General features: G+C 36.1%; 1 protein-coding gene across 1 annotated transcript; it reads right to left on the minus strand.

Annotated features, from left to right (window-relative positions):
• Positions 1–1,015: 1,015 nt before the first annotated feature.
• On the minus strand, positions 1,016–27,820 carry LOC100370970 (uncharacterized). Its single transcript, XM_085493150.1, has 16 exons — positions 27,535–27,820; positions 26,308–26,486; positions 22,130–22,204; positions 20,593–20,626; positions 19,079–19,226; positions 18,552–18,619; positions 16,346–16,630; positions 11,301–11,444; positions 7,078–7,238; positions 6,606–6,716; positions 5,350–5,569; positions 4,841–4,995; positions 3,683–3,851; positions 3,284–3,378; positions 2,202–2,298; positions 1,016–1,273 (listed from the first exon to the last, which is right to left on the minus strand). The coding sequence occupies exons 1-16, from the start codon at positions 27,689–27,691 to the stop codon at positions 1,161–1,163; spliced, it is 2,211 nt and encodes a 736-aa protein (XP_085349276.1). The 5' UTR covers positions 27,692–27,820; the 3' UTR covers positions 1,016–1,160.
• Between the last annotated feature and the right edge of the window lie 75 nt (positions 27,821–27,895).

Below are 27,895 nucleotides of genomic sequence, written 5' to 3' on the forward strand. Positions count from 1 at the left end.
CAACAATTTACTAATTATGCAAATTAAGTAATTAATATGCACAGATATTTACCCAAAACCTAGAATTAATATGCATGCATTTCTTGCAAAACTATCGGTAACCAGGTTTGCACATTGTCCCAGAGCATCATCAAAATCTAATGAATGGTTCAGTAAAACAGTCATGGAACAGCTAAAAATTAGCTAATTATCTTGTAAGCTACATGTAGGTAATTCACATCAACAATCACGTCTGCGTATCAGCCCAGATCATCTATGCATCACGTTTCGTCAACAAGTAGTCTGTCTGCTGAGATAGCTCCGCTGTTAGTAATACACATTTCAATTTAAAGAACTGAAGATGAGCAATATGTATAGTGTCACAGCAATCGGACTTGTTTTCAACAAGAATTCTAAAATATTTTACAAAAAATAATCATTAAAATTAGATAATTGAAGATATTGTCAGGAAATGAACTAATCTGAGAGCTTTACCTGAGGTACCTATATGTATATTATCATACAATCAGACTTGCGGTTTTTAACAAAAAGTCAAAAATATCACTTTTTACTGAAAATATTCACCAGAATTAGAGAATTGAAGATATCATGAAATGAACAAACCTAAGAAGTCTACCCAAGCTACATACTGTAGAGTACTTTATTTTCACTTGGAATTTATTTTCGCTGAAGGAATGATTTCATGAAAATAAAATCTAGCGAATATACTTTTTTTCCTATATTTCACATTAAACTCATCAAAAATCAGTGAAAATAAATTCCACACAAAATGCAAAAGTTGACGCGGACAATCACTCATGCTAAGCTCCGCTCGACAAAGTTGACAGCGGAGCTAAAAACCAACATTTGGTTCTTCAGATATCAGTGGAATAAACAGACAAACTGCAAAGACTCCCATTGCGCATGGTTTTGTAGTGTACAGCCAGGCTACAAAATTATGGTTTTGAATATTCCAGGCTAAAGCTAATCGGCATGTTCATCACATTTGTAAAATTCATACTGTGGTTGACCAATGTCATTGTAAAATAATTAACTTTATTTCAAAAATAATACATGATTTATATACAATACTACGTAAAATACACTATTGTACACAAAATTTGAATGTGTCACGACAGAAAGAGGACAGTAAAAAATTGTCAGAGGAGAAATATATACATTTATAATGGAGAAAAGATTGCAGGATTTGGGTTTGCACTGTGGATTCTTGCAGACCTGCGGCGTTGTCTTTGCGGTTCCAATGGTGAAAATGTACTCGTATCAGAAACGGCATCTATTTAAAAAACAAATTATAATTCCTTATTAGCGTTGTTAAGGATACACTTGTATTTAATACAATCCTAATGAGGAAAAAGACAAACAATCAGTATGACAGACATAACTATTTAACTTTCGCTGACATTGTTGATCAAGAATGAAACTTTTGAAACTGCAATTTCCTGCAATTTGTTACATGTGACTGCTAATCAAGGAAAAACTTTCAGTTCTATGTACTAATATTTGCTAAAACTTTCAGTTCTATGTACTAATATTTGCTAAAACTTTCAGTTCTATGTACTAATATTTGCTAAAACTTTCAGTTCTATGTACTAATATTTGCTAAAACTTTCAGTTCTATGTACTAATATTTGCTCTATTTAGGATTAGTTTCTGGTCAGTGCAAACTGCTGATAAAAAGGTTGGTCACTCATGACTTTCTGTCGTATATGTATATTTCCAATATTTTTTTTTAAACAAATACGCCCAAATTCAAATTACACCTCATTTTTTTTACATTTAAATAGGTTCATTTTCTACACAATAGTAACAAAATTATGCATGAAGAGAAAAGAAAACCTGACTCAAATGTGGGATATTGTAGCGTTTTTCATTTTAAACCTTTCAATGCCAGCCTGTCACATTTTGCAAGATAATTATCTTCCCATTTGGGTATTATAAACTTATTATTTTTTATTACTTTGATTTAAATAAACTAACAATTTTTTTTTCTCAGTTTACTATCTTGATATTTAAAGAAACAAGCAGAATCGTCTGCAGGCAGTAGACGGGAAATTTAACCCAAGTGGTTCCCATATCTGATATTACTTTGTCTAAGTTTACACCTCATTTATGTAAGCGCAAAACTGCCAACAAATACGAGCACACATTTTCAAACTAGTGACAGTACTGAGAATAGTTGAATTAATTTCAAAACTACATACCTGATGAATCAAATTTTATTAGATCAATTGAGGCACGGGCATTAGTGGTACTCTCCATTGGTGTAAATAGATAGTTGTCATTCATCATTTGACCATTCTGTAAGGGTGGAGAGTAAAATGATTACATTGGAAGGACCTGTAAAGGCAATGGGGGGAGGGATTTCATAGCGCAAGTTTTATTATAGATCGAGCCATTTAAAAACCTGTGCATTCAAATACCTTTGTTTACATAGAAATCAATGTAGAGCATAACAAATAAAATCTAATAAGACATGTATTTCGTAAATCTTATTTCACATTTTTATTACTAAATTCTGACAAGAAAAAGATACAACAAAGCCAAATACAGCCCTCCCCTCGATATGACACTGCATTGACTCTCATAGAAAATCATGTATTGATATAGTGATCTTGAAAAAAAAAAAAAAAAATCTAACAGCAGTTATACAATCTGGTATTTGGTGAAATAAATTCACATTTTATAAAAACAAGCGACCTGACCTTAAATAGCTCTGCTGTCTTCATTATGATGGAACAAGAATCAGTAAAGTGGCATTGTGGTTGACGGTTTCGGACTAGTTGTCGAAAATAACATTTTTTACTAAAATCGACAAAAATATTCACTAAAAATCCAAATTTCCATATTTTGACACGAATTTAACAAATCTGACAGAGGACCACCCCAAGTACCTTTGGTACAAATATGAATGTAATGGGTCACGCAGGACGGACAACACTGGAGAGACCCCATACCAACAGCTCCGCTGGGTCATCTGCGATGACCCAGCGGAGCTAAAAAAAAGGAAAATAAAAATGCCTTAAATGCGATAACAATATTCTAAGTTTTAACAAAATATAAAATGTAGACTTTTATGGGCCATGTTTGGGTCAAATATGGCTGTCACTTTGCAAATGTTTATCCAAAAAAAATGTCCAATAAAGCACCCAGACTGCGTTTAATCAGGAGTGAATAATGATGTCAAAGATAAAACGAACACAGAAGCTGTAAACTGTCCTCAGTTTAGGTTACAGATGCAAATGTATAATTTCCAACTTTCAGAATAAATCCAATCCTATCTTACCTGCACAGGTGTATTAAGACCAAGGCATGGCCCTGGAAAACCAGTTGAGATGGAATCATTGCTTGTGTTATTGCGATCCATGAAATGTCTAGAAACTAAACACACCAATCCAATTTTTGTAAAAAACTTTCCTGTAAAAAATTACGGCCAGTGCGCCATAGTATCAATATTCTAAGGCTAACAACTGATATCACTTGTTCTTAGAGCAAGGTATCAACCAGCTCTGAGTAAGTAATACATGTCCAAAAAGAAGAAATTGTAACCACACCTATATTAGTCATAAATTATGATTCCAAAGTGAACACGCGCATGTTACCAACACACAAACTGATAATCTTTCCCATTTTATCCTTCAAAATAAACTTTCAGACAAATTGTTATCACAATTTTATAAAATACCTGGGGTACGTTTCTGTGATTTGCGTGGACTTCTTATTTTCAGGTCTTCCAGTTGCTGAGTTGATTCGGTTACCATGGAGATTTCAGCTTGTTCATTCAGATCAATGATACTAGGCTCGTTGCCAGACGACTCTTCTGACATAGTAGGCACCAAGTATTTAGCAAAGTCCTAATTAAGAATAATTGTACTAATATGAATTACAGTTACTGTAAAACCATTTATTTTCACAGGAATTAATTTCATTATCTTCGCAAGCTGTACAATGTTGCAATTTACATCGTCGTTTTGCAAACATTGCTCTACATCAGGCAGTAATGTTTATCAACTACTATGGTAGTAATCAAGCTAAAACATAACATTTCCTTTAAATCAATGTAGATCATGGTAATTCCAATTTGTAGACGTCTACTGCCATGGTGTCCCAAAAGGTGTAAGTGGGACTTTTTATGTCGTTTTTATACGGTACATATTTTCATGTACTCCCTTGATACCTCAAAACAAGTTATAATTGAGAATAAATTGTGCCCATGTACGTGACCAACAATTTGTGACTCATTAGCTTTGTATTACAGTTTATGACTGCCTAATGTTATGCCTGCAAGTAGAACACTCATTTGCATATGTTGAGTTTGCCCAATTTTTAAATTAAATTGTGAGATCATTTTATTCAAATGTAGAACAATTGTAAGATTTGATAATTCATTATTTTTGTATTTCAATTTTTTTGCTCAAAACTGACTACATTTTGGATCCAAAATCCCATTTTGCTTTGTGAAAATGGTTGTGTCCCAGAGCATCGACTTGAAAGTGCTGAAGTCAAAACAAACACAGCTGGTAATTTTCTCAGGAAAATTGCAGAGAAACCAATAGTTAGAGAGAATGGGGTTTTCTCAATCAGTTCATTTTGGTAACAACTGTAAATATTTATTATTCAAGATAGTTGGCCTTTTTTATTTATCATCACAAAATATTCTCGCCTGACATGACCAGAAATGCCTGAATACTTGTTTGCTGGGCATTTGATTGCCCCTTTGTAAATAAATAAATATATCAAGTTGGTTCATGCATTGTTGAAGAGTGGACATGGACGGAAGAAGAACAGACAGGACAATTCATTTTTCAGCTGCAAACAATGTACATATAAAAGAGTAACCTGCCTCATTCTCTTTTTCGTGGATTTGTTTATTTGGTGTTGAACTTAGCTTGGCTTTCCTCATCTGGTTGCATCTTAATAATTCAACAACAGGACTACACGGACTACTGGCATTCACATTCTTAATTAACCTCATTGTAGTTTTTGCAGAAGTACCAGCTGACAAAAAAACACAATACACTTTATCATCATAGACTTTAGCGAACATACCCCGGTAACATGCTTTTGTTAGAATTTGACTAAACGACCTGACCTTAGCAGTAGGATTTACATGTACCATATTTTCTCTGATTTATTACATATCTAATTTATATATAATTTATTGGTGAAAACCATAATGACCATCAGTCAGTGATCTTGAGAATATCACATGCACATGATGTATAATATGAGGTTATTACGAAGATGCCTCAAAGTATGCAGGAAATTATCTATCTGTATGCCCCAAATCACTACCAGCTACATGTAGAATGGTAGAAATCCCTTTAATTGGCGATTTAGAGAGACACCAACCTTGAACACGTCTGGTAGGCGGTTTCACTGGACTAGCAATCTTGAAGAAACCAGCTTCAAAGGTTTTAACTACTTCCGGTACAGAAGTATTGGGTGTTGAACTTTTGGCCTTAGTTAACATGGCAGATTTAGCTTTAGCTTCAGCTAATCTTTTTTTGGCAGCTTCTTTAGCTTCAGCACGTCTTTTCTTAGTCTCCTCAGATAACCCTGGTTTGGCTTTCTGTAAGAATGATAATTTAGATATGATAAGGATTATTTTTATTTATTATTTGTTTTGACATACATAATGTGAAGTACATTGTGGCACTTTATCTCTGATTGCTGCTCTTTTTTTTCAATAATTTTATAATTAACAAATGGACATAATTTAGCAATTGTATTGATGAAAATGGTTGAAAAAAAATTCTGTCATGTTCATTTTGCAAAATGTGTCAAAAATTGACATTGGTGTTTAAGAGACGACTTGTATTCAAACACTTTGGAATTATTTGGGTGGTTTAGGGCGGTTTTGGTCAACCCAGGTTTGACCCAACTACCAGGACTAACATGGATTTGCATAAGAAACGGCAGTTCAAACCACTCATTCACAACCTTCTAACTATTTAATTTTAGGATTGACAGAGTTATCTTCATGTAGATTTGTCAAAACAAGATATGCTGTAGGAGTCTAATTTAGTCAGTGTGAAACATGAAGAAAGTCCCTTAAATGTTATAGAGGTCCGCCGTCCATGGTGACAATGCATGGTGACAATGAATGTTGTAACATCGCGACTGTTGCATTCTGGGTGACAATTCTGATTGAGGTGACAAACATTGCAGCACTGACTTTAGTTTTGAGATGCTGTCACAAAACAATATTGTTATTAACTATTCAAAGACTTTACACTATTGTAAGAAAAACCTGGGTTCCCAACTCTAAACCTAGAATCCCCTGTTTATTTTTGGTGGGGTGTTAATGTGTTTACCAGGCAGCGAGACTCAGAACTACTACTAATTTGCATATTGTAGATCAAATAGGTTCAAATAAGGCTGGAGAAGGCAGGTCAGTTAATTTAGGTTTGAGCCAAGTGTTTGATTATGAGAGTGCCCCTAAAAGATTAATCATGATTATTATACAAGCACTTAAATGGCAATGGGTGTTGCATCATGTCATGTGCGATACAAGTCACATAGCAAAGTTTATAAACAAGTGTAAATTCTACAAAGCAGGGGTAAAAAAAAAAAAATCCGTCCAGACAAATCCCAACATTGGTTACCTTGGCAACTTTTTTCACTGGTTTGGGTTTTACAACTATTTTTTCTTCTTCCTTCCAATTATTATTTTGAAGAATTTCCAAATCCTTGAACATATCTTGGACATTCTCTACCTGTGTAATGAATAATATTCAAGTTATTAGTGTACATTTTTCATTGTATCTATTGGTTAGAAATGTATTGCACAAGAAAGCTACATCCTACTATATCATTATGTAAGCAACATTACAGTATTTGGTAGCCAATATATGGCTAGGGGATATGTTTATTCAGTTTCAAGACAGTATCATAGGTTTTCTAGTGTCAGATACAAGACCTTGCTTCAGCCAATCAAATGGCTGGATTCCTATTATAACAATGTTATATGCAAATTCCAAATGTGGAACGACTACAAATGTACACTGCAATTAAGATGACAGCTTTATTTTTACTTCACAAGCTGTACAATTTTAAGATGTGAAAATGAACACTTACTTGCATATAAATCATATCCCAGAATCCCTGCAAGTCCATACATGTAACTTCCTTTTCACCACGGTGAAATTCACTGTCATCAATTAGGCCGCCAAACTGAGAAAATCTCTCCTTTATCAACAATCTAGCCTTGCCAATTGATGCACGAATGTTACCAACAACTGATAAAATGAATACAAATGATTTATTTCTCACATTCCATATTTCCCTACTTTCTAATGCATTCTTTTCAGTTTTAGACAACCTCCACACATTGTAGTACAACCCACAGTATAGATTAGTCATTGAATAAGGGAGCTTGTTACTTGAGGCACTGGGGTCATTTGTGAGACATTAACCCTCTTAAGCGCCTGGCCAAATCTTGGTACAGCATGTCACTTTTTTTTTAATATGTATTTTTTCCACATTTTTTTCTATATTTTTGTACAAGTGACATAATTTTCCATTTACTACAGGAATTTAATTTGATTAATAATCAAAACAAGTCATTGAAAATGACACAGTCCCCGTTAAATTTTTGAAAGTTCTCTTTGTGCTCGTCATATTAAAGCGGAGGGGTTGTTGCGAGCGTGTCCTTGAAACTTGAGTTCCAAGTGGCGTATACAACAGATTGTTTATTTACATCAAAACGCATGTTCCGTGTAGTAGTAATATGGCCAAAAATAAAAACAGCCGTTATTCGGCCATCTTTGATCTGATTATGAAACACGCTGATATGCAAAAACAAATAAAAATGGTACACAAATTGTGGAAATTATACAGAGTTCTCCACGGTTTGAAAATTAAACAGGGCGCGCCAATGTGAAGTGCGCGTGGCACATTTGTAACGTGCATCATTGGCAAAGATGTTGAAAAATGGAAACCAAATAATCTATTAATCTACATATTATTACATATGCATAATATATATTTATTATTACAAAATGAATAGGAATTTTGAAGAGCTATTATTAAGTAAACGTCAGCACGTACAATCAGCTGATTTTAGCTGCACGATTCTTCAAGCGGCGACATCAGTTGTTTACAAGTAATGATTGCGTCCAGAAAAAGACGCAACAAGTTTGTAAATTTATTTTCCCAAATAGATACATACATGCTTTATTTAATTTTTAGCAAATATTTATGATTTATATTTATTTGGACGAAGCAAAATAAAATGTATGTCGCACAAACGTTCGTAATTGGTTCATTAAAAAACTTGCATGAATGGCACCAAAAACCAAGGTGATCAAATGAAATAAAATGTACACAATAGAAGATTTTCGATCTGCAGTTAACAGTTGCTATCAAAAATAGAATTAGGTATAAAAAAACAAAATACATACTTAAAAGAATAATTTTCATTCGAATCGAAAGTTGGTTGATGTCTGCTTCGTTGAAAACAGCTATGACCCGGAAACAGTTCATTCTACTGTGTGCACCCTGATACTATGCAACAATGCTTTTGATTGGCCAAGGCACGCATTTACGCGAAAAACAACCAATCAGTATATTTGTTCCAAAAGAACACAAGTAAATTTATTTCCTCCATTTATGATGCGAGTTGAAAGCATGGCTGTTTTACCGGAGTATTTAAATCGTGATTTAAAGAAAATTCAACTTTAAATAGTGACATTTAAATATAAACATTTACATGTCCAAGCAAGCATTCGTGTGGACTTCTTGGTGATCAGCAATATCTGTGATGGTACGTCGGCTGCGCTGGTCGTTTACCGATCATGCAAGTGCATAGCTGCCCGGTTGCTGCCTTTGTTCCACTCGGCGGTGACGATGTTGCCGCTACCTAGTCACGGCGTGAACTTTGTTTTAACCATAGACCTTATGTTTAACGAATGGTTTTACCGATAACGATTTTATATATTTGACGTCACCCTGGCAGTAAAAATATGGGTACGGTAATGCACTTTTCCAGGCCACATGTTCATTTTTAATCGTGTTGAAAAAACTTGTAACTTTTTGTTTGGTGGTGTTATCACCTCACGGTGACCTGCTACGATAACAAACCGGAATTTTCACAGTTGCACCTTAAAACAATGAACCAGTTACCCTGAGCACGATGAATCATCTTTGAAAGACAGTGAGTGTTGGCCTGTTTTGTAAACAATTCTTTGTCTGGGACCATGCAGGGCGCTGACAATTTAAACAGGGCGCCAATTTCAGATAACAGGGCGCGGCGCCCTGTAAAAACCCCTCGTGGAGAACCTCTTGCATGCTCGAGGTAACAAATGCCCATATTTGGGTTGTAATTTTTATTTGCATACATCACAGATGGTAAACATGAAGTTCTGTTCAGTCTCCAAAACAATCACATTGTTAACAAAATCCAGCTGAATTTTTGTGAGCATTGCCATCTTGAACAAGTATTGTCAGTGTAGCAAAGGGTTGTACATTACATGCTTCACTGGATCTCAAAATACCTCAGATGTTTCTATGATTAACTGCAGTACCAATTTGCACAAAGTAAAAATTTTGTGGATTGACATTATATATTATGTATTCTACCCATAATACACCTAGACGAAACAATATTTAGTCCTTCAGACTGGCATATGTCCAACATAACGTTTTGAGCATGATTTAGAACTTGTTCATCTCCAGAGATAACACAAGTTAATAAACCAGGACTCAAACATGTATATTTCAGTTATTGTATTTTTTTAGGGTGACTAGCAGGCAGTTTTTTTGGATACTAGAAAATGGTTAGATAACTAATATGCATGTTTTTCATTATTAAACCAATTATCCCAGATTTTCCAATTGTCGATGCAATTTGTTTTAACAGAATGCTGAAGTGAATTACCGCGATGACAACACGATTAACAGTCACATTTTTGGAGTTTCGAAAGCAACTTCTCAAAGAGATTATTTTAGGGTTACAACATCAATAACAGAATAGAAAGGATGTGAATTATGTTGCATACATTCGCCATGCACTCTGAAATTAATGCAAGTTTTCTCATAAAAGTACAAACAAAACTACTGTGCCAATCAATTTTTATGCAATGAAACACTTTTTACATGCATATTTTAATAAATTTCGTCGACGCCCAGTAAAAACACCCTGAGCCTATGGAACAGGGATGCCCTCAAATCATTAAATGTCTAAAAATAGAGGGGTGGGCTTATACTCTAGAAGTTCTCATGGTCCCGGTAGGAAGATATCAATCAAGTTTCATCAAAATCCAATGAGTGGTTCTTTCGATATCAGGAGAACAGTCATTGTACAGCTAAAATGAGCTAATTATCATGCAAATTAGTTATTAATATGCATGGATTCAAACCCAATCAAATCCACACATTAGCCCAGAGCATATATGCATCAAGTTTCATCAAAAACCAACAGATCAAGAGACATACCCACACCTTATCGTAACATACATTGGATTAACTGTTAAATATACAATGTAGTTGAATAAACTTTCAATACTCGAGCGGAGCTACGTCACAAGACATTCCACGTTGCTAAGACACTCACCACTATACCATGCATTTCTATGAGCTATGTGCATGCTGCTGTGTGGAACGCTGGTCGTGCTGCTGAACACACTCAACTTTGAAGTAATCCTGAACAACCGAATTTAGACACGTTACAAATACAGGGCTAATCTTGTTACATGCCAAAATATGGTTAAATTTTATTATAAATACCATACTTTCCTCCTATACTAACTCTAAGCTATGCAAACTTGATCTAAATCTGTTTATACAATATAAATTAGCGAGGGTTGCGACTTGGTATGTCTGTCGTCACTTAGGTGTAAAGTTAAATGAAAGTAGTCATAACGTTCACACCACAAACATACAGACATACATACATGCATACACGCTAACTGCAAAAACTCCAATTGTGCGCTTCGCACATAGTCAAAAAGTGCATCAGGTCATTAAGTTTGAACCTTGAAACTGAACTCTGGAATTGGAATTCAATTTCGCAAAAACATACAACTAGATTTAATTTATATGACCACTTGATCATATTTGAGACTTTTTCAAGCCATTTGGAAAGGGCAAGGCAAGGTCAATGCACCCTTTGGTGACAATTATTTCCACTATAAAAAAATTATGAAATGTTGGTGCATTTTATATTAGTTTTAGACCAAATGGCCATAAATTTCTATTTGTCAAAGGTCTTGCTCAAGTGTTGAAATTTTGAAAAAAACTACCCGGTATGTTGTAACAGTTAACAAAAGCTACCGGTAAATTTGAAACTCAAGAAAAAATACCTTCATCAGGAATGTCATCTTTCATCTTAATTTCTTCCCATAACTCGCAGATACTTTCTAATTTGTCAGTTTCATTTTTCATCAACTTTCTAAAGTAAGGCACATCATGTTCTTCCACAGTCTCGTTAGTTTCCATAGTTACCTCTGAAAAAGAAAGTACCGGTGCATGCATTACTGGATTGCCTTTTACACTTCACTATTATTTTGATCACATATTAAGTTTTATTATCACAAATTTTCCAGTAGATTTCCCAACTAAATTGCCAAGCATGATGTCAAATTTGCATATTAGTTTTTTAAAAAAATTTATATACCTTTATATTGAGGTAAATCTTCTAATGTGAAGAGAAACAGCAATTTCTCAGTTCAAAAAGTAATTGTCAACAGATATTTGAAGATGAAAATTAAAACAAATAAAAATGTGCTTGTCTGCCTTGATTAAATTCACAATGTAAAACACTAAATATGTATCATCCAATATTTTTTTTATACACAGGTTCATTTGACATTTTGCTATATTTTGCGACAATCACTTCCACAGGCATCACTAATTGGAGCAATTTTTGTCTAGGTACCGACTAAGCTTTTGTCTGTTTTCATATTGCAACATTGTTGCTACTATACAAAGTTTAAATTATTTGTACGAATCTTATTTGTGGTTGCTTCATTGATAAGAACTTTCCCCAGTGAAGTTATTCTTACGAATCTTGTTTGCACTCGCTGTAAATTGGGAAAACACTGATAATTTCAGTGTACACGTTAGTAGCATATTTATTTATTTATTCAGTCAATCAAATTTAGTGTCAATATTTGCCACAATAAGACATTACAGCAAGTCTCAGAAGTATTGGGGCAGCCAATTTGCAAACTCGCTAGCGAATTGGCTAACTGCTTTGGTTTTCACTAAACAGTTGGCTTTCGAATCTTGCTGGCGCTGACTTGTGACAGAGGGGACATAGAATGTTTTTACGTATTTTTACGTAGCCTGGTACATTTCTGGATTCTCCTGAATGATTTTCTTTGTTACGTGAGGAGTGATAATGTACATGTAAAAGGTAGTTTCCCTGGTCAGCCTGAGAACATGGAAGGTACTAACCGAAGGAGCCACCACGCCTCTCAAGTGGCCACTTAAGCCTCTTAACTGGCTTATTTCCTTTTGTTTCAACCCAAATTAATCCTGATAAGGACATTGTCTAGCTCATCTTTGATGTAGATGATAGTTTGCGATTGTTTACACAAGTAACGAGTTAGCAGAGTATGATACAACATCGCCGATTTTTAATGTGACCATAAAATATATGCGCATTATGAAACTACGGTCATCACACATGCGTACTGGGTTTGTTTAGGTGTGAAAGGTCAAAATACGTATTTCACAACCGGAAATTCAACAGATGAACGTTTGACTTCACAAATTTCCCATGTTTTAAATATTAGCAACTGTAACTAGAACAAGATTCCGAGAGCATACAACAACAATTCCTAAGGACTCCTAAAAAATATTATCACAGAGAAAGTGTCTAGGCATGCTCTTCTTTCGATACTATCTTTGCTGTTGGTGTTCGCCGATGTCCGGTGGTCAAAAATTTCGGGAGCCAAACCATGCACTGACAATGGTACCATTGAATAATGCAATCATTGATTAAGTCTCATTACCATTACAAATACAAAATCCACGATATTTCATCAGTTCTTCAATCAATGTTATACTTGACAATTTTCCATTAAAGTTCGCCAAGATCTCCGGAAACAACAGAATTCAAACTAGACGCCATTTTCAATATTGTTCATGCAAAGTTCGACTATCGCTTCAGAACATGCTCTGAATATTACTGAATGCTCGAGATTAGCGTAACCCATTGTACGAAGGTGCTAAAAGCTAACAAGAACAATGTTTGTTCACAACTGATCATGGGGTAAAGCTAAAACAATAGCGTCGTGGCTCCTTCCGTTAGTACCTTCCATGCTGAGAATGGCCACAGACAGCTGGTGTACAAGCGACAATACGATGAATGCGATTAAGGCTAATCTACCGATATTTACTATATGGGGTAGCCATCATGAACATGGCTTGGAAGTAAATAAAGTTTCCTACAAATCAGGGAGAAAATCAGGGTAACATTGTGGGGGATTGTTGTAGTCAACACTGATTTGTGAGATCATATATCACAACCATGTAGTCATAAGCAACTGGATACAAATTAACCATTTGAGATACTCACAGCAAGATATCTTTATTACTGGAACAGTACTACATAGAGTTTACAACTAGCTAAGAACAAAGTTACAGGAACAGTAACAAGTCATTGTCAATGACACGTCCCCGTTCCGTTCATATTTGAGTGACATATACATTCAAAGCAGATCATGACCGAAATGCACCTGCATATGTACAACACATTGTGCTAAATCTGAACAAAATCCATCCATGCATGACTGAGATCCGGTTCTGGAATTGTGAAAATACGTGATTTTGATGCATTTTCGGCCTTAAAATGGCTATCATTTCGCTATTGTTAAGCAGATCATGAAACAAAGGCACATATCTATTTGTGACATGATGTACCATGTGTGTGTGAAGTTTGAACTTGATCAATCCAGACATGTCTTGGATACGGATCCAGAACTGAATTCTTTAACAAAATGGCCGCCAGTCGGCCATTTCGAACTTGATCCGAAAAAAAAAAGACGTGCATCAAGGTCCTATTATGTTTAATGTATGTACCAAATTTGAACAAAATCCATCCATGCATAACTGAGATACGGGTCCGGAATGGTGAAAATGTGCGATTTCAATGCATTTTCGGCCTTAAAGCGGCCGCCATTTGGCTATCGTTAATGAGATCATGATACAAATGCACATACATATTTGTGACATGATGTACCTTGTGTGTGTGAAGTTTGAACTCGATCAATCCAAGCATGTCTCGGATACGGATCCAGAACTGAATTCTTTAAAACAAAATGGCCGCCAGTCGGCTATTTCGAACTTGATCCGAAAAAAAAAATGACGTGCATCAAGGTCCTATTATGTTTAATGTATGTACCAAGTTTGAATGAAATCCGTCCATGCATAACTGAGATCCGGGTCCGGAATGGTGAAAATGTGCGATTTCAATGCAGTTTCGGCCTTAAAGCGGCCGCCATTTGGCTATCGTTAATGAGATCATGAAACAAATACACATACATATTTGTGACATGATGTACCTTGTGTGTGTGAAGTTTGAACTTGATCAATCCAGACATGTCTCGGATACGGATCCAGAACTGAATTCTTTAAAACAAAATGGCCGCCAGTCGGCTATTTCGAACTTGATCCGAAAAAAAAAATGACGTGCATCAAGGTCCTATTATGTTTAATGTATGTACCAAATTTGAATGAAATCCGTCCATGCATAACTGAGATCCGGGTCCGGAATGGTGAAAATGTGCGATTTCAATGCATTTTCGGCCTTAAAGCGGCCGCCATTTGGCTATCGTTAATGAGATCATGAAACAAATGCACATACATATTTGTGACATGATGTACCTTGTGTGTGTGAAGTTTGAACTCGATCAATCCAAGCATGTCTCAGATACGGATCCAGAACTGAATTCTTTAAAACAAAATGGCCGCCAGTCGGCCATTTCGAACCCGATCCAAAAAAAAAATGACGTGCATCAAGGTCCTATTATGTTTAATGTATGTACCAAATTTGAACAAAATCCGTCCATGCATAACTGAGATCCGGGTCCGGAATGGTGAAAATGTGCGATTTTGATGCATTTTCGGCCTTAAAATGGCCGCTATTCGGCTATCGTTAATCGGATCATGAAAAAAATGCATGTGCATATGTCCCATATAATGTGTGATGTATGAGTGAAGTTTGAACTCAATCGGTCCATGCATGTTCGAGATACAGGTGATCACGGACGCACGGACGCACGGAAGCACGGACGCACGGACGCACACAGGGCAAAACATAAGTCCCCGTTTTCGGACTGCGTCCGAACGGGGACTAATAAGTATACTGACACTTGCATGGGTCCAGTCTAACACAAGGTCAGTAATCCAAAAAATAAACTTTCCTAATCCTGTACTAGGACAGTGATTGGCTGAAAAGATAATCTCCTTAACTGACCAATAATGTAATCATCAATTAGAAATGGCATACATCAACAGGAAGTGTGTTTCTTTGCCATAGAGTTCAATGTTGAGTTGAGGTAAACACTAGTAAAACATGTTGAAATGCACATAACTTCTAACTAACATTACAATGCTTAATCAAGTTAATCAATTAAGAAAGACAGGAATTCGATAATACATATAAAACAAGAATGAACAAAATCAAGCAAGAATAAGTATCATTTCTAGACATTTAAATGCTACAAACTAACACAGCTCCGGTAATTTTTCAGTAAATTGCGTTTTTGGGTGTACTTTCGGCCACTATGTCGTACCAAAAATGGATAGGTGTGACTATGAATATACTAGCCTTAGCAGCTAAAAATAAAAAAATCAACCTCATTCATCATTTTTGTGTGGGCAATCCTTTGTATCCGAACACCTCATTACACGAAGAACATAGAACACTTTCCCTGGTACACTGTAACCTCAATATAATGAACACCTTTATAATGAATTTCCTGATATAATGAACACATAACATGTCTCCTGCTAACAACAAACTCAATGTATTATGTGCTTCAATATAGTGAACATTTCACTATAACAATTTAATTGTATGTCTCCCAAAGAGTTCGTTATAACAAGGCTAGTGTATATTTAAATGCAAAATCGCCATTCAACTGTAAGACCGTCCCCTACTGTTATATAGATTCTCCCAGAGTGGGCGTGACCAACAGACTGCACCAGCGATATTCAAAAAGCCCACAGTTTAGTGAAAACCAAAGCAGTTAGCCAATTTGCTAGCAAATAGCCATGGCTGCCCCAATACTTCTGAGACTTGCTGTAAAAAGGACAGTAGTTTGAAGTAATTCAATTAAGTAGAAGGCTGCACAGTCTGATACAGCTGAAGACAAGTCTTGATGTAAATGACACCAACCTGCTGCTGCAGCTGCTTCATCCATGTGTGGTGGTGCTGCTGTGTCCATGTGTGTTGGTGTTCCACTTTTCTTAGAAGTCACAACAGGTCTATGCTCGTCCTCCCCAAGGCATTCCATATTAACAATGTTAGTATCAAATGTCTCAACAGGGGATGCAGACCGCAAATCACCAATGATTTCAACTGGTGATGACTCTTTTTCAAATGCAATGATTTTAATTGGTGAAGACTGGTTATCAATCCCAGCATTAACCAGAGATGGCTTGTTATGTACTGGTGTTTCAGCTGCAACATAAGAAAAAAAATACGTAATTCTCAGTACCTCAAATAGAACGCGCATGTTTGAATCAGCAGTGACCACAAGACTTGAACTTCCGGGTCAACAACACTTTGTTCTACACTACAAACCCAGCGTATTACACAATGTTCTGCACAGGATGGCAACTTCCACGAGTACAAAGTGTACGTACAATTTTCGTGGGAAGTACAATATTTAAGAAATTGACAAGAAATCACAGTATTTAAAAATATATGCACAGCTTGCAGCCCATTTCACCCATACATTCCACATTTCTGATTGCAAATCACAAATAACCTCTTTGTAGTCTATTTACAAACCGGAAATGAGGAATTCCTCCAAGTAGCGTAAAAAGTCCAAAATTTCGACATGTTTTAAATAATTGTTCTTGAAAATCTGACATGTTATTAGAATACGGAATTAAGGTGCATTTTTCAGAATAGAAATCAGCAAATGAAAAAAATAGGGATGATAGTGTGCTTGGCTAGTTTTAAAAAAAAATGGAATCTGTCAAATTTAAGTAAACTTTCCCATGTTTCACGGTAAAAGCAAAGGTCGTGGCCGAGTTGTAGGCTCAAAACAATTCAACAAATTTATTTTTTGTACATTATTATAAAATCACTACTGAGTAATAATCAACAATTGTGAAACGCAGCATGACCTGATTTCGCAACCATGATCTTCTGCTAACACAATGCTCTTGTGTTCTTTACCAATAAAATAAATATCTCTCAGCCAATCAGAAACTCTGATTAACGACTTGGGGGGGGGGGCATTTGGATGCCCAGATCGATTTTTTTTCCATTTAGGGGAAAACCAAAACTGATCTAAATTTTCAATTTTCAAAATTTTCTTTGTGAATCCAAAAATTTAGAGGCCAATAAAATATAGAAACCCTGGCAAGTAACAAAAGCGTGGCGAATTCTCACGGTACTCTGCCTTTCCTAAAGTATCAAACACTCTCGGAAAGTTTTTCAACCTGGTTGACTGCATACAACTTCTCAATACAATGAAATAGATATTTTTGAAAATTGGTGATAATGATAGGCCAATGTGTATCTGAAGAATTGGATATAGATGATTTGAATAAAAATCCTAAAAATTCAGATTGAAAACAAGTCTATTGAAAAAGTGCTTCTAATGGAGAAAATTATGTATAATAAAAAGTCATCATGTTTGAATGAAATGTTCTGATTGGTTGGAGGAGAGGCACATGGATTTTCATGAAACGCTAACAAAAAAATGTAGCACTGGTATACCACTCATTGCATATATTTGCAAACATGCCAAATATTATATTGCATGCTGGATTATTATGATACAACTTCTTATTTTGACCTTGTACAACACTCTGTAGTCAAGAGGAAATGAAGTAGGGACAAAATTCATATACATTCACTTGATGCAGTGATTCAAATTTAGCATAACATCTAGTCCAGCCCAACCATGGCGAAATGAAGTAGGGACAAAATTCATTTACATTCACTTGATGCAGTGATTCAAATTTAGCATAACATCTAGTCCAGCCCAACTATGGTGAAATGAAGTAGGGACAAAATTCATATACATTCACTTGATGTAGTGATTCAAATTTAGCATAACATCTAGTCCAGCCCAACCATGGCGAAATGAAGTAGGGACAAAATTCATATACATTCACTTGATGCAGTGATTCAAATTTAGCATAACATCAAGTCTAGTCCAACCATGGGAATTTCATTCTTTTATACGACAGTTACATGACCCTGACACGTAGATATTCTTTGCACATGCACTACTTTTCCTTGCATAACTGGGTTCCATAAGACTTCTATGAAACATGGTCACACAAATAATTGTTTTTATAAATTACAACTGGTGTGACAAAAATGTGTGAGATAAAACTTGTGAACAAGGAAAGAAGTTTACCTGGGATTATTACAGATACTTCGTCAAAAGATGGCGGCGTGTTACTTCTCTTCATTGGTGTAGATACTCTAATAGCAAACAAAATTTGAAAAAATAGACTTGAGCATTAGTCATTTGGAACTTGTGTAAACAATGGCAACAAAAGTCGACAAAGTTAAAGTTGCCCTTTGAGATCATATACTGTAAAATACTTTATTTTAGCTGGAATTCATTTTCACTGAATAGATTTTGGATGTTTTGTATGGATTTAATTTTCACTCCATCACCGAAAATAGTGTATATATGTATAGGTCAGAGCATGGTACCTCACAAACTTGCAAAGTTAGAATACAACTTTAAGTTTAGTGAGTTTTTAATCTTGTGATTGCAGTCAATCAATAATTGATAATTTCTGTTGCTTAGAGCAACGAAATAAATCATATTTTGTCTTCAAGTCTTGCATGAAACTGCAAAATACCCTTAAAAATAAAGGCACACAAGTAAATCCATGAAATGAAATACGCTATCATTAAATGAAATGTACCAACCGTCTGTTACATATACGTCTGCCAAAGCATGGACTTGAGGCATTCAGTAACTCATCAAAGCCGATAAATGACGCGACTGTGAAGTCAAAACCTTGAGTGGGCTGTCGCGTAGTCACCGTACTATGAACAGAATTAGCAGATGGCTTTGCTGCAAATGAAGCAAATTTACAATTATTGTTTTTTTATGTCAAATATGGGCCTAACACAATTCCAATAAATTGTTGAGATTGATCAATGATGTTTCATTTAGTTAAGTGATTGGTCATTTCCCATTTAAAGTCAGTTTATGTTGTTACAAAAATTAACTACAAGTTGTATTTAACAAGTTATTGTCAATGACACGTCCCTGTTCCGTTCATATTTGAGTGACATATACATTCAAAGCAGATCATGTCCGAAATGCACCTGCATATGTACAACACATTGTACTAAATCTGAACAAAATCCATCCATGCATGACTGAGATCTGGTTCCGGAATTGTGAAAATACGTGATTTTAATGCATTTTCGGTCTTAAAATGGCCATCATTCAGCTATTGTTAAGCGGATCATGAAACAAATGCACATATCTATTTGTGACATGATGCACCATGTGTGTGTGAAGTTTGAACTTGATCAATCCAGACATGTCTTCGATACGGATCCAGAACTGAATTCTTTAAGAAAATGGCCGCCAGTCGGCCATTTCGAACTTGATCCGGGAAAAAAAATGACGTGCATCAAGGTCCTATTATGTTTAATGTAAGTACCAAATTTGAACGAAATCCGTCCATGCATAACTGAGATCCGGGTTCGGAATGGTGAAAATGTGCGATTTCAATGCATTTTCGGCCTTAAAGCGGCCGCCATTTGGCTATCGTTAATGGGATCATGAAACAAATGCACATACATATTTGTGACATGATGTACCTTGTGTGTGTGAAGTTTGAACTTGATCAATCCAGACATGTCTCTGATACGGATCCAGAACTGAATTCTTTAAAACAAAATGGCTGCCAGTCGGCCATTTCGAACTTGATCCGAAAAAAAAAATGACGTGCATCAAGGTCCTATTATGTTTAATGTATGTACCAAATTTGAACGAAATCCGTCCATGCATAACTGAGATCCAGGTCCGGAATGGTGAAAATGTGCGATTTTGATGCATTTTCGGCCTTAAAATGGCCGCTATTCGGCTATCGTTAATCGGATCATGAAAAAAATGCATGTGCATATGTCCCATATAATGTGTGATGTACGAGTGAAGTTTGAACATAATCGGTCCATGCATGTTCGAGATACAGGTGATCACGGACGGACGCACGGACGCACACAGGGCAAAACATAAGTCCCCGTTTTCGGACTCCGTCCGAACGGGGACTAAAAAACCATTAAAATGTTCCAGCATTTATCAATTACATTATTGTACAAATAATTTCTTTTCGAAAAAAATAATTTTGAATGTATTCTGAGGCATATGAGAACTGAAAACTGAGTACTATGAAAATGATGGCAATAAACAAATACTGACTTACAATCTGGAATAGTTGATTTTTTTGCGACGGCATTCTGAAAACAAAACAAACAAGTTGTAACATTTTGAAATAAAGTTATCGTTGAAACCATAGGTGTGTTTTGATGTTGACAATTTCTATACATTTACTGATCTATTCCAATTTAATGAGTAATTCCACGTTATGTGTTTATAGATGTTATACATAATTATTTTACTCAGTTTGTATAGAAATCTATCGAAAACATTCTTTTCTGTTTGATATTCCATTATTAATTTAGTAGGCCAACACTAATTGGTTGACATCTGTTTGCATGGAAAATGCCTTAATGTTCTATTCCCTTTTTTAAAGTTAATGGTAGTTCTGTTCTAGTTTTGTTTGTGCTCAACTGTATGAGTAGGTTAATTCATCCGTTGACTATGCAATGTTCATGTTTCATGTAATTACCAGAAGTTTACATTTGTAAATTCATTTGAAGTGTTTCAGATGTGATGTCAGAAATACCTTAGAATAAAATTTTTATTGGACAATTTCAGTTAAAAAAAATAAAACTTTTCTGTGATTCAAACAATATTATAGTGCTGTATTCCAAATTGATTTGTGCATGTGTCAAAATTTTCTTTGCCTACTCCTGAAAAGATGACCTTTGTATTACTCGTACATGTACATGTGATCAGAAAAGCCTGCCCAAAAAAATAAAGTTCAGTTAAATTGTTTAGAAACCAAAACCATTAGACATGATTAGACATGAACAATTCTGACAAGTTGACCATCATTAGCAGGGCAATTATTTTTGCAAAAAATTTCATTGGAACTTTTAGTTCATTTGAATTCATGAATATGAACCAAGTTGTCATGCCAACTCAGATTGCTAATGGAAAGTACATGTATATAGAAATCACCAGTTACACGTTTTGTTTACACACTGAGGTATTACGCACATATTCATATTTACATTTGACCGCATTAGCGCCCAGGGTCCTCAACTCAGAAAATCATGTTTTTTCCCCATAAATTCCCAAAGACTTTCCGGAAACACAAAGTGGTAGTGAATTTTCGATGTCTAAGTACGATCTGTTGGAACTGATTTCGACGAATAAGCGACATGGTTGTTTTTTTTTCAAAATAAACTTTTAACTAGCAATTTTTGATAGGTAACCTGAATGGCATGAAATATTTACCACATTTTACTTTTATTAACAGAACAATGTTGAAGTGCAGTTTACACACGGTTACTGTGGTCTACACATTCACGCATTCGTTAAGCAATGATCAAAGACCAAGTTTTAAGGTAGCATTATGAAGGGGTGAGCACTTTGCCAAATGCGACCCCCCCCCCCCCCCGAGTATAAAAATCTTGCATAGTGGGGGGGGGGGGGTGACCAGGCATAAGCACTAACACTGTCAAGTACGATATATGAACACATGCATTCATATTATAATTATATGTATAATAGTATATATATATATTATATACACACAGGTAAAATATAATCCCAATATCAGCAAAACGAACATCCTTTTGATGAATACATGTATAAACAATACAATCACATACCTTCTTTTGAAGCTCCTTTTGTTTTGAAGCTAACCTGGCAGAAAATCTTGTCCGCTCATGATTTCTGACTTGAGCCTGTAAAATTCACATTGAACACTGTAGAGCATCTACATATATATCATTTTTCACTCAGTTACAATAATTGTTTTTGGGGCAAATGTCTTTTTGGAAAGATTGTGAACATCTCATATGGACATTTGACTAATCTTTATTCATTCGTACAAATTAAAATAAAGATTATTAGTTTGCGCGTTTCAATTTAGGTTGTCTATGCTTATTTTGCCCATGCTGCAAAATATACCTGACTATCTTTTTCAGTGTGCCCATGTTTATGTTTGCGCAATTATTACAAATGCATTATCAAGTCGGTAATATTGAAATATTCACAGACCCTTACAATGGTAAAAATAACTCGAGTTTGCGTATTTACTATTATAGTAATGCATTACAATGTTGAAATATTCATAGCCGGTACAATATTGTAAACAAATTTGCGCAACTATAAAAAAAGCAGTGCACTAAGTAAACGATGTTGAAATAAGTATTCAAAGCCAGCACAAATTTGCATACAAGTTGCGTAATTATAGTACCGTTGGATGTAAAAAAATTATTAGATCGATGTGTGGAGCACAAAAGAGAAAGGTTGCTAAGGTTACGCGCCTGTTCATCGCACGACTTGGGGAGGGGGATCAAACTTCGGTCAACACACACTTGATGTCAGCATCAACGTGCAGCAAGTTTCGCAAAAAAGTACTCTGTGCTCTCGCTGTCGCTCGCAAATGTCGTAAATTACGAAATTTGGACAAGATTTACAAACAAACAAAATATCTATTAGTAGGATTTACGAACACATTTTGTACAAAATACCCACGCAAATCACCCTCATTTAATTGTCAAGACTCGACAGTGATCATCACGCGTGTTACGGTTTGAGTGATTGTCATTTTAAAGTTAAACAATGTCCCGTTACTTCTAAGATTGCAACAATTGTTACATGGTGATCGCGATCAACACGGAACTGCCACTGAATGTATTTTTCCCATTCTAAAGTTATTTTGGTGTCATCGCACATGCGTAGTTTAGTCGACATGTGTTTCAAGAGGGTGCTGGACATCTCGACCTATTTTTCATTGGACAACTCGACCCTAACCCTAGACCCACCTATTTCAGACGACCCGCCACCTCGACCCTACCCAATAGAGTCGTAAACCCAGTGCGCATAGACCACAGTGTTTGTTTCACTGATTTATTATTTTTTGCTGTTTATTTCACAGCACGCGACCCCTGAAAGTGACGTCATTTTTGGATTGATCCATTGCGCTTAATGGGTGATAAGTTATTCTTCAAGGAGGTGACACCGAAACGTGTTGCCACTAATATTGACACATAACAAAGTGCGTGAAATGGCGTTAACAAACTACTAGTATTTGTTTTTATCTTGTAGACATGCAGACTTGTATTTGAAGCACCGCGCGTGTTATTTAAGATTGGCTAAATATTAAATCAATTCGATCATGTTCTCCGTGTTCAATGTTTCGAATCAATAGATGTTCATTCAAACACAGCATTCATATACAGCACGATACACAGGATCGCGATTTTTTCGAAGGGCAACATTATCAACGTTGAACTAGATAGATGTTCGCGTCGCCACACTTAGATAGGGTCGGGTCGATGCAGTGGGTCGAGCTGCCCAGGGTGTCTGGGTCGAGATGTCCAATTTGGGTCAAAGTGTCTTGGGTCGAGAAATTGTTGGGTCGAGATGTCTAGAAATCTTTCAAGATACCCCGCGACTTTACTCTCAGTATGGGACGGTTTCATGTCGCCCTTATCAAACGCGCGATTTGTTTATTTATTGAAAATGGAGACTACATCAAAAAGGAGCAGACAACTGCTTGACGAGTATTTTTCACGACGAGATGGAGAAACCGCTAAATCGTGTTCAGAACCAGAAACCCATGGGTGTCCTAACCCTGACAGCACCAAGAAACGAAAAGTTGATTGTACTGCAGCACGATTTCAGAAATAATGGAAGGTTAAATGCGGTTCCGTAGCTCTTTGGTGCGACCACAGTCAGCTGGCGCACACGTGATAATAAAATAAATACGATATTTACTATATGGGGGGCCACCATCTTGAATGACGCATAAAACTAAATAAGAGACAAGTTGTGAAACGTGTTTTTCAGATTCCTACAAATCAGGATAAAAATATCAATATTTCACAAAAATACGGTCCGTTGGTGTTGTATTAAGCCAACCGATAACAAAATTCAGCCGAATTCATCGTTTTTGTGTGGAAAAATCCCTTGCATACGAACACCTAATTACGCGAAGAAGCTGTAACACTAATTTTGAAACCGAAATTGTCATCTAAGCGTTAGGCCGTCGCCGATTGGCTGCTGCGCTGGAATGCCAATTTTTAGTTTCAAATACCCCAGCTTACTTCATAATAATATTGATTGGCATGGAGTTTTTTTCTGAGAAATTTCCCGTGAAAATTTATTCACAGGATGACGTGTGTTCTAGGCAGTGAACTTAGTGAACTTTTGAATGATGACTAATTTCCCCACTGTTAACAATGTGAGCTTATCATGAATATGTTTAATTAATACTGAGTTATTCAAATAAAGGTTCTGGTGTTTACATTGCATATTTTGTTGTTATGTTTTGTTGTACCATCATAAATGGTACATTTTGTGGAGCAGACTGCCTAATTTGATGTCATGAAATTACACACAAAATTAGAGCTCAGGTTGCACCAGCAAGCACCATTTTCAGCATGCTGTTCTTGTTTTCGGTGGACGACAGAGGGGACACCTCCCTCTCCTTCTCTCTTCCCCGTTGTGCTCGGTCGCGGGAAAATGCTCCGCAGTTTCCAGACAAAGTTTACTAATACTTTTTTTTCTTGATTAGTAAATTTACTATTACCTAGCAAATTCCAGAGAGAGCCCAGGTACTGTGTCCCCAAAATGATGTCGTTGATCACTCGGCATCTTCGCTAGCCAAGGTCTAAGTTTATTCGGCCAAGCCTCTAAACAGACTTTGGCAGAACGACCATCAAATGTGCATATTCTAACAGCGCCCCCAGTAGTCAGTTGCGGCTAATCATTGTCCAATCAGTTTGCGCGTTACAAATCCCTCTTTGGAGTTTCATTTTAAACAAAATAGCGGCATCCATGAATCGTGATATTTGTGATGATAAAATTGCGAAAGTTTTCGGTGTTGGTGCCCTCAAGACTCATCAGGTACAAGCAATCGACGCAGTTTTGTGTGGGAAGGATGTCTTTATAGCGACAAAAACAGGAAGTGGAATTTTGTTTTATAATTTAGTACGTCCAAGCTGATTGGCCGCCTTGTTTCGAGGCGCTCCCAATCAGATCTCACTGCTTAAGATACGCAATTAGCCTATGCGATCCCGCACAGTATCGTGTAGAGGCCTATAGGTCGAAGACAACGGACCGTGCGATTCAAACGATGATGACTCAGTTGTCTCGGCGCATGTTGTACCAAGTCCATGATACACCCCGTTTCGACTTTGGCTTGCTTTTCCTTCTTAGTGCATGTTCTTGTTTATGTAAAATGCGACCTTTCAACAATGTATTAACACTTTGAATTTATACTTCGGGTGGGTGATTATATTTGGTCACGCAAACATTAATCTTTCCAAACATTTTCTGAGACTATGCATGATGTTTATTCACAAAATAATGCGATCATATTTTATATTATGTTGATCTCTACGTCTTTCTGGATTGCTTTGTGATTTCATTCCAAGGCTCAGGCAAATAAAATTCGGACAATAGTATGTCAACATTGTATAAATACACCTTGTACATATAGTATTACCACTCAAAACCAAACTGCCCTTTTCAGGACCAATACATTCGACGATAGAGTATACCAAAAGAAAATCTTTTTATGTCATGTTTTCTCCAACGCGTTGCAACTTCACAGTGAATTATTTTTAGCGTCATATTTGAAATGGCACGCATGATGCCGGACGAGTCTGTTAAAATGTTTGTTGGTTCAGTCAGGCAATGTGTGGACCAAAACATCATCCACTATTTGAAACACTGTCCATGAGCGAGGTTGAGGATGGGCAGGGTATCAGTCGAATCTGGTATATAGAGCACTTGTGGGGAAGGAGACTGAGCTTGATTCATTTCTGGTTCTTACCTTTGGTTTTATTTTGCCTGGCTGCCCAGAAGAAAACCACTGCTTGTCATCATATACAATATGAGCAACTTTAAATATTTTCTTCTTGTGCTTTGCATTTCCGGCTTTTTTCGCTTTCTCTTTCTTATACAATGCCAGTTTTTCAACTAGAGTTAATTTACGTTCAGGACTGGAAGAAACTATGACAAACAAATGATAAATGAAGTGATTCGTGTGCACATTAATGTGTGTTGATCAATACTGACTGATCAGGTAGGCTTTATAAAGTTTTGATCAATACTAGCATAGAATTCTAGCAGAATTCCACTCATTTTTAGTCAACTTTAATGTACATCTACAACACTTGTATATCTCAATACAGTCAATACCCATTCACATTTATATAAATGTCACTATGAAATGTCATAAGCATTACTGCAGCATTTGAGCTGGTCAATAAATAAAAAGATGTTTTATTCCCAGATACATAAATATCTTAATGTGTGTGTTAGGTATGTATGGTTGTATGTTCAGTCAATTAAGTTACGTTTGATCACAGTCCCTCTATCATAGTGGGACTGTGGTTTGATCCAAAGTGCGTGTAACTGAAATATCGAAGTAAACTATAATAGCAGTGAGAAATAAAGTGAAAATAATCTGCCAATATATGTAACACCACACATTCTAGGAATAGGCTACCATCATATTAACAGATGCCCTACTGTACAGCATCTTATTGTAAAAAGACAAGAATTGCACCACAATTGAACTGAAACACCGAGAACGACAACAGACTGTTTACTATCACGCTACGTAAAAATACCATTGTTTCTTCGAACAGCCAAGCAAGTCCTACTGTTCAAGTTTTGCTAAAGTATTGAGCTAATATCATGCACCCTGGCAAACATATGCACTACCATGGAATAGCATGTGCATTACTGGCTAAGCAAAGTTAAAAATTCCATTTTTTTCATATCTTTTCTAGGACCAAATTGTTGTTTCTATTCCAAAAATATACACACTATTTCGGAAGAGTAAAGCATGTACGTACAGAAAGAGTTCCTTTTGTACCTTAATGCTTTAATGCACGTGCTCATTCGCCACGAGATGCAACTAATATAAGGGGAACAGGCAGGTAAATCGTTTTCATGATAAAAAAGCTATTTTGTGTTTCAATCAAATTTATTTTCACAGCAATTAATTTCATTATTTTGAAGTTTTGAGCACTGATTAGCATAAATTGCTTACCTGTAAGCGGACTGCCGATATTCCGACGTTTATCTGTCTCCTGACCTCTCCTTGATTTCCGCAGGGCAGCCCTTTCCGTGGCTCGAACATTCCGTGACACTTCGGCCACGCCGAAGCGCCCACCAACAATGCCTCTAGATTTATATATTGAATTCATTTTCAGCGAAAAAACTTACACACCGTACTGCCAAGAACGAAATGAAGGTTTTCTTTTTGAAAATTGTGGATTTAAATCAAACAGCGCGTTGATTGGTTAAAATATGCGCATGCGGGCTAAACCCAGAGTAGTTGTATGACACGATTGGTTGAAATAATAACCTAATTAAATATATCATGAGCAATGAAAAACTCGTCTTTTCAG

This window comes from Saccoglossus kowalevskii, chromosome 18 (genome assembly GCF_978046115.1).
Source record: "Saccoglossus kowalevskii chromosome 18, keSacKowa6.1, whole genome shotgun sequence".
NCBI lineage: Eukaryota > Metazoa > Hemichordata > Enteropneusta > Harrimaniidae > Saccoglossus > Saccoglossus kowalevskii.